At 52.6% G+C, this 13,215-nt stretch overlaps 1 protein-coding gene across 1 annotated transcript; it reads left to right on the top strand.

Annotated features, from left to right (window-relative positions):
- Window positions 1–3,452: 3,452 nt before the first annotated feature.
- On the top strand, window positions 3,453–7,902 carry rgs19 (regulator of G-protein signaling 19; the record flags this gene model as incomplete). The annotated part of the gene is given in 5 exon segments (NM_001126653.1): window positions 3,453–3,571; window positions 4,127–4,201; window positions 4,751–4,985; window positions 6,280–7,438; window positions 7,752–7,902. Coding segments are annotated over 4 exon segments (618 nt in total), but the record flags the coding sequence as incomplete, so codon positions are not given.
- Window positions 7,903–13,215: the final 5,313 nt, after the last annotated feature.

Genomic DNA, 13,215 nt, shown 5'->3' with positions numbered 1-13,215 from the left:
TTCGTGTCTCTTCCTGTTTTTTATTCATTGCACTTTTCTTCCTCTCCCCAAAGTGCAACATTAACCCCTGCAGTTCCGTTTTCTTTATTTCTTCCCATTAGACGTGATGGTGAGTGTGAGTGTGGGTGTGAGTGTGAGTGCGAGTGTACCTGTTGGGTGTGCTGTGGGGGATGGGTGAGTGTATTGGGGTATAACTGGCTGTTTGCCACACACCCAATGAGTCTGTAGGGGCAGGAACTGACAGTCGGGAGTTGCCCCCCCCCCACAGGACGTGACTGTGGCTGCGGAACTTGCTCAAGAGCTTGCACTTCATAACTGTAATCATTAACTCTTTGTGGGCATTTGGGGGGGGGGGGGGCTTTTTATACTTTAAGGGAGGGGCCAGACTCCCAGTGACCCCCGGCTGTGACTGGCCCCCCGCACTGATGGCTCTGGGTTTGGGGTACGGGCCCCTGGACTAGTGAGCGGACGCTTTGCAGCCGGAGTCAGGAAGTTACATTCTCACCGCAGGATGTCATAATCCCCCCCCCCTGCCCCCTCCTACCCCCCCCCCAGCCACTCCCATCCGTCAGCCAGAGGTGGCAGTGAGTGTGATCTCAAACTTCCATCCCTCACCTCCATGGGACTCCGAGACAGGGAGAAGCCGGGGGGCTTAGCGGCGAGACCCCTTGTAGGATGCACAGAAGGTGGGAATCTCTCCCCCGGAGCTCACACTCTAAACAACTCTCGGGTAGGTCTGGGGGTTCCACCCGCCCTCTGCCGCTGTCACTTGTACCTACAGGTCTCAGGCCGGTCGTCTGCGGTCTAAAGTGTGAGTGTAACTGTCTGTGAGACTGTCAGGTAATGTGTGCCCAGAGCATTCCTTCTCTGTATATTTGTATTTATACATATGGGTAGGGGGTGCCATAGTGTTTCCCTTAGACAGTACAGTATGGGGGTACAGCTTATTGTGTGCCCAGAACATTCCTTCTCTGTATATTTGTATTTATACATATGGGTAGGGGGTGCCATAGTGTTTCCCTTAGACAGTACAGTATGGGGGTACAGCTTATTGTGTGCCCAGAACATTCCCTCTCTGTATATTTGTATTTATACATATGGGTAGGGGTGCCATAGTGTTTCCCTTAGACAGTACAGTATGGGGGTACAGCTTATTGTGTGCCCAGAACATTCCTTCTCTGTATATTTGTATTTATACATATGGGTAGGGGGTGCCGTAGTGTTTCCCTTAGACAGTACAGTATGGGGGTACAGCTTATTGTGTGCCCAGAACATTCCTTCTCTGTATATTTGTATTTATACATATGGGTAGGGGGTGCCATAGTGTTTCCCTTAGACAGTACAGTATGGGGGGTACAGCTTATTGTGTGCCCAGAACATTCCTTCTCTGTATATTTGTATTTATACATATGGGTAGGGGGTGCCATAGTGTTTCCCTTAGACAGTACAGTATGGGGGTGGGGCTTATTGTGTGCCCAGAACATTCCTTCTCTGTATATTTGTATTTATACATATGGGTAGGGGGTGCCATAGTGTTTCCCTTAGACAGTACAGTATGGGGGTACAGCTTATTGTGTGCCCAGAACATTCCTTCTCTGAATATTTGTATTTATACATATGGGTAGGGGGTGCCATAGTGTTTCCCTTAGACAGTACAGTATGGGGGTACAGGTTTTTGTGCCGGAGGGACCCCTCGGAGTCAGTTTGGTCCCCAGTCGACACTTGGGCAGTTTTATCAGTTTATGGGACCCCCCCCCCCCCCCACACAGAGTTGCTCTCAGACTATTGTGTAACCCCCTCAGACAAAACAATAGCCCCCCCCCCCCCCCATCCTGTTAGTAAATGACTTGGAGTTTCCCAGTTTGTCACAAAGGCCGAGAGACATCCCTTCCGGCTCCCAGAAATACAATGAGGTTTGAGCCGAGAGCCTACACCTTTCTGGCCCCGCCCCCAGGGTCACATGCCCTTTGTGGGTGGAGCTGGATTTCCCTTATATGGTGTGAGGGGTCGGGGCTTTAATTGGGGGTTTATCTGGATTCTAGTCAGGGAGGCAACGAGCCGCCCCAACACCCCTGGGTTTCCCCTAGGGAACTGGTTGCCCTGCAGCTTAAGGGGGAAGCCACACGGAGCTACTTAGTAGCAGCTACAGAAACAGACAATGCTGATCATTTACTGATATTTGCCCCTATGTGGGTTTAGCAGAGGGAACTCTCAGTACTGTCTATGGCAGGGGCAATTCTCAGTACTGTCTATGGCAGGGGCAATTCCCAGTACTGTCTATGGCAGGGGCAATTCTCAGTACTGTCTATGGCAGGGGCAATTCCCAGTACTGTCTATGGCAGAGGCAATTCCCATTACTGTCTATGGCAGAGGCAATTCCCAGTACTGTCTATGGCAGGGGCAATTCCCAGTACTGTCTATGGCAGGGGCAATTCCCAGTACTGTCTATGGCAGAGGCAATTCTCAGTACTGTCTATGGCAGGGGCAATTCCCAGTACTGTCTATGGCAGGGGCAATTCCCAGTACTGTCTATGGCAGGGGCAATTCCCAGTACTGTCTATGGCAGAGGCAATTCCCATTACTGTCTATGGCAGGGGCAATTCCCAGTACTGTCTATGGCAGGGGCAATTCTCAGTACTGTCTATGGCAGGGGCAATTCTCAGTACTGTCTATGGCAGGGGCAATTCTCAGTACTTTCTATGGCAGGGGCAATTCTCAGTACTGTCTATGGCAGGGGCTATTCTCAGTACTGTCTATGGCAGGGGCAATTCTCAGTACTGTCTATGGCAGGGGCAATTCTCAGTACTTTCTATGGCAGGGGCAATTCTCAGTACTGTCTATGGCAGGGGCTATTCTCAGTACTGTCTATGGCAGGGGCAATTCTCAGTACTGTCTATGGCAGGGGCAATTCTCAGTACTGTCTATGGCAGGGGCAATTCTCAGTACTTTCTATGGCAGGGGCAATTCTCAGTACTTTCTATGGCAGGGGCAATTCTCAGTACTGTCTATGGCAGGGGCAATTCTCAGTACTGTCTATGGCAGGGGGTTTTCTCTCTCTCCTCTCTCCTCTCTCTCTCTGTCTCACAGCTCAGTAACCCCGGGGGCAGTCTCTTATTGCCTCTCCCGGCTGTTCCTGCCCCAGGGAGGGTATTACTAAAGGGGACAGTCTCTTATTGCCTCTCCCGGCTGTTCCTGCCCCAGGGAGGGTATTACTACAGGGGACAGAGCTCAGTAACCACATGTTTATTTTTTCTCTCTTGGAGGCAGGAAGGTGCCGCCCCCTGGTGGCAATTTTTATTAAAAACAAAATTCAGTTTTTTCTTGATGGGGAGAAATAGAGATTTCCTGTGCACCCCCAGCTAAACCATTGCCCCCCAATACCCCCGAGCCAACAGCCCCCCCCTAATGGTGCAAGTTCCCCCTCCTGTTCTAACCGTAGAACTGTCTCTCAGTACACAGGGCCCGATCTCAGCGAGTCTCCCATGTCACGATATGACAGGAACCAGCCCACCCGGAACCACCGGTCCAATCCCTGCTGTTTCTGCTGGTGCTGCTGCTGTAGCTGCTCATGGTGAGAGGGTTTTGGGGGGCTGCATGGGGTGGGGGGGCTGCATGGAGTAGGGGGGGCTGCATGGGGTGGGGGGGCTGCATGGGGTGGGGGGGCTGCATGGAGTAGGGGGGGCTGCATGGGGTGGGGGGGCATGTGGGACATAGAGCTTAAAGGTAAAGTTGCTCTTCTGAGCACTTTTGCAATTTTTTTTTTAATTTCTCGATATTTGCAGTTCAGACACTTCTAGTGTAACCGGCGCCCCCTGCTGGCTGCTGATTGGGCAGCAGAAAGGCAAAAGCTTATTGTACCGCACCCCAAGGTGTCTCTTGGCGCTTCCCTGCTCAGCTCCTACTGAATGGGCCGGGACAGAACCAGGATGGGATAGGACCGGCCCGGGAACCCACTTCTCTTGTGCCAAACAGCAGGGGGCGCCCCAGTTACACATTCAGGAAATTAATGTCCCTTTTAAATGGAAATACATTGGGGGGTTCCTCCCACTGTCGGTCACTTCCCTGGGGACCCCCCAATTTCTCTCCTCTTGTTGTTCTTGACTCTCCCCTTATTGTCGCCCCCCAGGAATGAAGACCGAAACAGACGCAGGAGACTTTCCCGGGACACCAAGTTGGAGATCGTCCCTCACTGTGAAGTTTGGTGAGTCCATAAAGGGGCCCCAATACCCCCCGATGGTCTAGGGGGGGGTCCCAGCAGGGAACGGGCATATGCTGTGGGGCCCTTGGGCCCCGTGAGAGAATTGACTATGTCATTATTAGTCTTTGGGGCCATTTAGTGACAGAGGCCACTGGGGGGTGAAGGAGGGGGTGCAACTTTCCCTTTACTTGTGCCTTCCCCCCCCCCATGTAGTTCCAAACCGAGCTCGGAGGGGGTGCAACTTTCCCTTTACTTGTGCCTTCCCCCCCCCCCCCCATGTAGTTCCAAACCGAGCTCGGAGGAGGTGCAACTTTCCCTTTACTTGTGCCTTCCCCCCCCCCCCCCATGTAGTTCCAAACCGAGCTCGGAGGAGGTGCAACTTTCCCTTTACTTGTGCCTTCCCCCCCCCCCATGTAGTTCCAAACCGAGCTCGGAGGAGGTGCAACTTTCCCTTTACTTGTGCCTTCCCCCCCCCCCCATGTAGTTCCAAACCGAGCTCGGAGGGGGTGCAACTTTACCTTTACTTGTGCCTTCCCCCCCCCCCCCATGTAGTTCCAAACCGAGCTCGGAGGAGATTCGCAGTTGGGCCGGTTCCTTTGAGAAGCTGATGAAGAGCCCGGCGGGTCGGAACGTGTTCCGCGAGTTCCTGCGCACGGAATACAGCGAGGAGAACATGCTGTTCTGGTTGGCCTGCGAGGAGCTGAAGAAGGAATACTGTCGGCCCAGCGTGGAGGAAAAGGCCCGGGGAATATACGAGGATTATATCTCCATTCTGTCCCCCAAAGAGGTAAATCTGCCCCCTGGGGGAGGGGCCGGTGTGCCCCCCGCTGGGCATTGAGAATAAACGTTGCCCCACGGCCCGGGCTCTGCCATCTGGTGTCAGTGGGTCCGAGTGGGACATTTGGGAAATTTAGTTCTGCCCCCGGGGGAGGCAATAGGATAATCAGGGTTATATTGGGAGGGGGAAGAGGAAGTGTCGGCCGGGGGGGGGGGGGGGCAACACCCTGAAGTTGCAGGAAGGGGAAGTGAGAACGTCCAGCAGTGATGGGTGCAACCCAATTGGGTGAAACTGTGGGAATAGAAACTGGGGGGGGGAACACGGAGCTGCCAGTTGATTATCTTGGTTGGTTATTGGCTTCTCAGTCTCCTCAATTCCTAAGGCTGCACTGCCATCTAGTGGCCAACCTGCCAACTGCCATTACCTTCTGCCTGAGTAGAACAGAAATGAGATCACGGCGCCCCCTGGTGTGGGGAAATGAGAGAGGGTTTGTGTTCCCTTTATTAAGGGGGGGTGGTGCCACCTAGTGGTGAGTCGGAGCAATTGCAGCTGTGATTCTATCCTGCACTTTCCCTTGGGGGGGGCACCTTCATATTTAACATTTAGTATATTATAGAATTTCTAGCAACTTTGCAAATGGTCTTCATTGTTTTATTTTATTTTTTTTTTTATAGTTTTTTTTTTTCCAGCTTTCAAATGGGGGTCACTGACCCCGGCAGCCAAAAAAAAACCGTAATCTCATTGAGGCTACAATTTTATATTTATTTTACTTTTTATCCCTTTTTTTCCCCCTTTCCTATTCATATTCCTGTCTCTCATTCACCCTGCTGCCTGGTTGCTAAGGTAAACAAGACCCTAGCAACCAGAGGGCCGCTGACATTCCAGAGCTGCTAAACTAAAATCAAATAACTGAAAATCTACAAAAAATAAAAGACCAATTGCAAATTGTCCCAGAATATCGCTGTCTCCAAGTTAATGTAGAATATAGTGACACACACAGGGAGTTCTTGTCCCAAGAGCTTATAATCCGCATATTGGTGCTAGATAGAAACTCCAAGCAGTTGAGCTACAGGTGTGAGGGTGACCCGACGGCATATAATAAGGATACGCAGGGCCCTGTCTCTTGCTGTAAGGGGGCCCCAAGTCTCTGGGGGGCGGGTCCAGTTGGAAGGCGGAGTAGTGGGGGTCATTCTGTAACCCATAAATGATTATTATTTATTTATAAAGCGCCAACCTATTCCGCCGCCCTGTACAATAAGAAGGGAATATTCCTTTGACCCTGTCCCTGTTGCGCCCCCTGCAGGTCAGTCTGGACTCGCGGGTCCGGGAGATGATTAACCGGCGGATGCAAGACCCCTCCCCCCACACGTTTGACGACGCCCAGTTGCAGATCTACACCCTGATGCACAGAGACTCCTTCCCGCGCTTCCTAAACTCAGGGATCTACAAGTCGCTGCTGCAGAACATCTCGCGCTCCAGCTCCGAGTCGTAGGGCCCCCGGCAGCGCGGGGGGGGGCCACAGCCCAAACGCACATTTTGATTCGCTGAGGGATCCCGAGGGGAGGAGCCTGTGTCTCTCTCTCCCACCTCATTCCTGAACCTGCCTGAGAGAGAGAAGCCGCACAGAGACTTGGGGGGCAGTTTGTGGGGCCCCCACTAAGCCACGCCCCTACAGTCACTCCCAACATAATCCTGCGCCGCCCCCTACAGACATTGGGGTGCAGGAACACTTTACCTCAGGCTAAATATACTACTGGATACTTCAGGATGTGCTACAGGCAAATGGGTTGGACTCCAGTGGTTCTGTGCCAGGGAGACCCGGGTTGGACTGGATCCGGTGGTTCTGTGCCAGGGAGACCCGGGTTGGACTGGATCCAGTGGTTCTGTCTCGGGGAGACCCGGCTTAGACTCGATCCAGTGGTTCTGTGCCAGGGAGACCCGGGTTGGACTCGATCCAGTGGTTCTGTCTCGGGGAGACCCGGCTTGGACTGGATCCAGGGGTTCTGTGCCAGGGAGACCCGGGTTGGACTGGATCCGGTGGTTCTGTGCCGGGGAGACCAGGGTTGGACTGGATCCGGTGGTTCTGTGCCGGGGAGACCAGGGTTGGACTGGATCCGGTGGTTCTGTGCCAGGGAGACCCGGGTTGGACTGGATCCGGTGGTTCTGTGCCGGGGAGACCCGGGTTGGACTGGATCCGGTGGTTCTGTGCCGGGGAGACCCGGGTTGGACTGGATCCGGTGGTTCTGTGCCGGGGAGACCCGGGTTGGACTGGATCCGGTGGTTCTGTGCCGGGGAGACCCGGGTTGGACCTACTGCAGTTGGACCGGATGTCTCCTTCTCTAGTGCCATTCTGAGCATCACTGACTGTATCTGAACCAGCACCGGCTGGGGGGCCTGGACCTTCTCCCATGGGGCATTTGTACGGGGCAATTACCTGCCCCATGGGGGGGTAATGAGTTTAGTGCCCTTGCCTACGGAGGGTGGGGTGAGTAGGTGCATGTGTAGGATTGGGACAGGGGGGTTCGGGGGTCCTTATAGAGTACAACAAGCCAGAGGCAGCTCCTTGGGGGGGGGTCACTTTTTACCTTTTGCCAAATTACACAAGCTCCGCCTTCTCGGTGCAACACTCACCTGGGCTGGGGGGGTCTGTTTACAGTGGAGATTTCTAAACCCCCCCTGGTTCTAATAATAATAGACTGCCCCGTACTGGGGTTTCATTGTTGGGGGGAGGGAATTGCAATACTCCATGGGGGGGGGGGACATTTTGCCAGTCGCTGCCCGACCTCCACTCGCCAAATACCCACCGACTCCAACAGCCAATGGCACCGCCAAACAGTGTTAATTCATCACCTCCAAGAGATTTTAAAGAACTTTTTTAAGAAAAAAAAACATATATATATGTACAAATATATATATATCTCTCACATTCTCCTGTATTGTGTCATTGGGAAACCGCTGTCTGTCTGCCGAATGTGCACCGGGGGTTCTGACTGCACACAAACAGGGAACGGAGCTCCCCCTGCTGGGAGTGAAGGGAATTTGTAGCCATCGCAATATGATTGGCAGTAATTATTATCTGTGGGGTTAGATGGTAGGATGCTGCCACCTACTGGTCAGAATAGAAATTGCTTCTGTGGCTCTGAAACTCTGTTTCTATATATCTGTAACCTTGTTATGGGCTAAGGGGGCCCAGCCTGAAGGCCAGTTAGGGGGGGATTTGGGGTGAGTGCTTATTTGTGCCCTGGGTACCCCTGGAACTATAGCGGGGTGACTGTTACCCCAATGTTTCTATATATCTGTAACCTTGTTATGGGCTAAGGGGGCCCAGCCTGAAGGCCAGTTAGGGGGGGATTTGGGGTGAGTGCTTATTTGTGCCCTGGGTACCCCTGGAACTATAGCGGGGTGACTGTTACCCCAATGTTTCTATATATCTGTAACCTTGTTATGGGCTAAGGGGGCCCAGCCTGAAGGCCAGTTAGGGGGGGATTTGGGGTGAGTGCTTATTTGTGCCCTGGGTACCCCTGGAACTATAGCGGGGTGACTGTTACCCCAATGTTTCTATATATCTGTAACCTTGTTATGGGCTAAGGGGGCCCAGCCTGAAGGCCAGTTAGGGGGGGATTTGGGGTGAGTGCTTATTTGTGCCCTGGGTACCCCTGGAACTATAGCGGGGGTGACTGTTACCCCAATGTTTCTATATATCTGTAACCTTGTTATGGGCTAAGGGGGCCCAGCCTGAAGGCCAGTTAGGGGGGGATTTGGGGTGAGTGCTTATTTGTGCCCTGGGTACCCCTGGAACTATAGCGGGGTGACTGTTACCCCAATGTTTCTATATATCTGTAACCTTGTTATGGGCTAAGGGGGCCCAGCCTGAAGGCCAGTTAGGGGGGATTTGGGGTGAGTGCTTATTTGTGCCCTGGGTACCCCTGGAACTATAGCGGGGTGACTGTTACCCCAATGTTTCTATATATCTGTAACCTTGTTATGGGCTAAGGGGGCCCAGCCTGAAGGCCAGTTAGGGGGGGATTTGGGGTGAGTGCTTATTTGTGCCCTGGGTACCCCTGGAACTATAGCGGGGTGACTGTTACCCCAATGTTTCTATATATCTGTAACCTTGTTATGGGCTAAGGGGGCCCAGCCTGAAGACCAGTCAGGGGCCCTGGCCTGGGGTACCTGCCTTTATATGGGGGGCACAGACCCCCTCAGTGACTGCTAATATCCTTATCATTTACAGTAGGGGGTACATTATCCCTTATAATACATGAGTGATACTCAGAGTTCCCTGTATAACTCAGCCTGCAGCCTTGTGCCTTTATATGGGGGGCACAGAACCCCTCAGTGACTGCTAATATCCTTATCATTTACAGTAGGGGGTACATTATCCCTTATAATACATGAGTGATACTCAGAGTTCCCTGTATAACTCAGCCTGCAGCCTTGTGCCTTTATATGGGGGGCACAGAACCCCTCAGTGACTGCTAATATCCTTATCATTTACAGTAGGGGGTACATTATCCCTTATAATACATGAGTGATACTCAGAGTTCCCTGTATAACTGGGAATATGGGTCTGATGACAAGGAGCTTGGGATCGGGGGTTTGGATTGGATGAAGCCTTTACTGGCCACCTTCTGCTATTCGACAGGGACATAAGACTCGCAGGTCAGATTCAAAAGCAAAACTGCCAGTTATGTCCCACGTGCCCCCCCTACAGTCACTGACTGACTAACGGAGTGGGAAGTAGTGTTCTGGCCATTATGTTAGACATCTGCCCCTCCAGCCTTTATAGATGACATTTGTGCCCAACTCACTGTATTACAAACATTTTGTATTTTGCACTTGTCTGTTGCACTTTACTGTTCTTTTGGGGGTGCCATTGCAGGGGGTCCCCCAGGGAGCTTGCTGGGCAGTCTGTAAGTACCCACTAACCCGCCCGGCCCCTATGGTACAGACAGCCGAGAGATCGGCCCGCTCCTCAGCAAGGAATGGGAAGGGGTGCGCCCCCCCCAAATGTTATGTTTGCAAGTGGGGGGGGAACCCCTGCGTCATTAATTCAGTGCCGGTTCTTTCCTTAGAACTGACAGCAGCTCAGCCAGAGGGGGGGGGGGGGAGCAGTGACCTGATTTTATTAGAGGCTTTACTAACTTTATGATTCTTTTCAGTTTCATGAAAGTTCTCTACCCGCCCCCCAGCCCTCTCTGCCCCCCCCCAGGCAAGTATATCTACCCCAGCCCTCTCTGCCCCCCCAGGCAAGTATATCTACCCCAGCCCTCTCTGCCCCCCCCCAGGCAAGTATATCTACCCCAGCCCTCTCTGCCCCCCCCAGGCAAGTATATCTACCCCGGCCCTCTCTGCCCCCCCCAGGCAAGTATATCTACCCCGGCCCTCTCTGCCCCTCACTGCGCCCCCCCCCCCGGGCAGGTATATCTACCCAGCCTTCTCTGACCCTCACTGTCCCCCCCCCGGGCAGGTATACCTACCCAGCCCTCACTGCCCCCCCAAGCAGGTATATCTACCCAACCCCCCGGCCCTCTCTGCCCCTCACTGGCCCCCCAGGCAGGTATATCTACCCAGCCCTCTCTGCCCCCCCAGGCAGGTATACCTACCCAGCCCTCACTGCCCCCCCAAGCAGGTATATCTACCCAACCCCCCGGCCCTCTCTGCCCTCACTGCGCGCCCCCCCCCCCAGGGCAGGTATATCTACCCAGCCTTCTCTGACCCTCACTGTCCCCCCCCGGGCAGGTATACCTACCCAGCCCTCACTGCCCCCCCAAGCAGGTATATCTACCCAACCCCCCGGCCCTCTCTGCCCCTCACTGCGTGCCCCCCCCCAGGGCAGGTATATCTACCCAGCCTTCTCTGACCCTCACTGTCCCCCCCCCGGGCAGGTATACCTACCCAGCCCTCACTGCCCCCCCAAGCAGGTATATCTACCCAACCCCCCGGCCCTCTCTGCCCCTCACTGGCCCCCCAGGCAGGTATATCTACCCAGCCCTCCCAGGCAGGTATATCTACCCAGCCCTCTCTGCCCCCCCAGGCAGGTATATCTACCCAGCCCTCTCTGCCCCCCCAGGCAGGTATACCTACCCAGCCCTCACTGCCTCCGGCCCGGGCAGGTATATCTACCCAGCCCCCATTGGCCCCCCCGCAGGTATATATAACCAGCCCCCCAGCCCTCTCTGGCTCAGTATATGCAGCTCTTTTGCCATTGGACTTTGCATTACAAGTAGAATAAGTGAGGGGCTATAGGTGCCTGCAGAGTGGCCCTTCATTCCCTTCTAACACCCCACTTTCTCCTTGAGTAGAATGCCAGGTCCAGGCTGTATTTTCCTGCCCTTGGGGTGTTACCTCTCAGTGATTGGCTCTGTCCAACGTGGTTTGTAATTAGTGATGAGAGATTTGCAGCAAAATTCCGCATTTCCCCATTGGCAGAAAAAAATCACAGAATGCGGAAAAAGTTGCGGTCGTGTCAAAAAAAAAAAAAAAAAAAGGTTGCGATCCCATTAAATACATTGCAGTTGCAGCAAAAAAAAGTTGCGAATGTCAAAAAAGTTGCACGGTAGCCGCATTCCTCATTGGAGAAGCCAAATGGGACAGATTTGCTCGTCGCAGATACTGGGGCCGCACTGAGACGACTGAGACATGGAAGGGGTTAACAAGAAGGTTGCCGTGGTTACAGACACACACAGGGGCTGGTAAGGTCCATGCAGAAGGCAGATGAATATAAATTTGTCATGCTGGGACAGTGTTGCCCTGGGACGGGGCCTGTCCTGTCTCTCTATTGGCCAGTCTCTCTCCTACCCCCCCCCCCCCATCCCTCTAAACTCCTGAATCGTCAAATTCAAAATGTAAATCCTTTATGAAAAAGCAAGATGGTTCCTGGAGATTATCAGTCGGCCCTTCACCTCCGACTGTAGCGGATATTCCTGACACCAAGGTTGGGGGCTCAATGTTTCTTTTCAGTGACAGACATAACAAATCGGCACTTGGCATCTGCCTGACAGTCGCGCCAGTACAAATTGGCTTTTACATTTCCAAATCAATGTACTTTATGCGCATTACCCCACTAACAATGGGCCTGCCCGGCCGATATCTGGCCTGAATTTGGCCAGATATTGATCAGACAGGTTAAAAAATCTAGTCGGATTGGGGACCCAGAGCCAAACGATCGAATTACCCTGGATTCTCCCAATATCGCCCACCCATAGGTGGGGATATCCAGTGAAGATCCGCTCACTTGGTGACATCGCCAAGTCCATGGGCAGCACTAGTTATAAGAAAGACGGAGGGGTAAGACTTTGTGTGAACTTAATGATATCACTGTCAAAGCTGCTTATCCACTATCACAAATCCATGATACCCTTGATCTTTTGTCAAATGCCAGTTGGTTTTCTACCCTAGATCTTACAAGTGGATACTGGCAAGTGGAGGGGCACCATGCTGACAGACACAAAACGGCATTTGTTACCAGTCATGGACTGTTTGGATTAATGTTATGCCATTTGGGCTCTGCGATGCCCCAACTACCTTTCAGAGATTGATGGACACTGTACTGGCTGATTTGAAAGGGACCGCTTGCCTTGTTTTCCTGGATGACATTATTGTGATTGGCAGAACATTGGATGAACACCTACAGAGAAGCCATCCAAGTGGGGATTTGCACATATTGCTGACCCCCTGCACAAATTAGCTGAGAAAGGTGCAAAGTTCATATGGAGCTTATTGTCTGCTCCAATTATGGCCTACCCAGACCCACAGTTGCCTTTTATATTGGACACTGATGCTAGTGAAACAGGAATTGGTGCTGTGTTGCCTCAAATACAAGATGGTCGGGAAAGAATAATCTCAAGCAGAGCGCTGACCGAACCTGAACAGAAGTATGCAACAACTCGTAAAGAATTGCTAGCTGTTGTTATATTTACCCGCTACTATAGACATTACCTACTAGGAAGACATTTCACTGTCAGGACTGATCATAAATCTCTGAAATGGCTACACACCTTTCATAAGGTCAATTGGCTCGTTGGTTGGAACAACTTTCCATGTTTGATTATGTAGTTGAGCATCGAGCAGGCCGCCATCACCAGAATGCAGATGCGCCATCCCACAAACCAGAGCAGCACCTCAGAGCCCCCTTCTTGTTCTATAGCAGAGAACTCAATAACACAACCAGTTCATGTTACCCCTGTGGATCCAAAATCAGCTCAAGACCTAGACAATGACATCTGCCAACTTATAG

Source organism: Xenopus tropicalis, chromosome 10 (genome assembly GCF_000004195.4).
Source record: "Xenopus tropicalis strain Nigerian chromosome 10, UCB_Xtro_10.0, whole genome shotgun sequence".
NCBI lineage: Eukaryota > Metazoa > Chordata > Amphibia > Anura > Pipidae > Xenopus > Xenopus tropicalis.
Note: the sequence above shows the minus strand (reverse complement) of the source record. Positions and strands in the feature narration are given on the sequence as shown.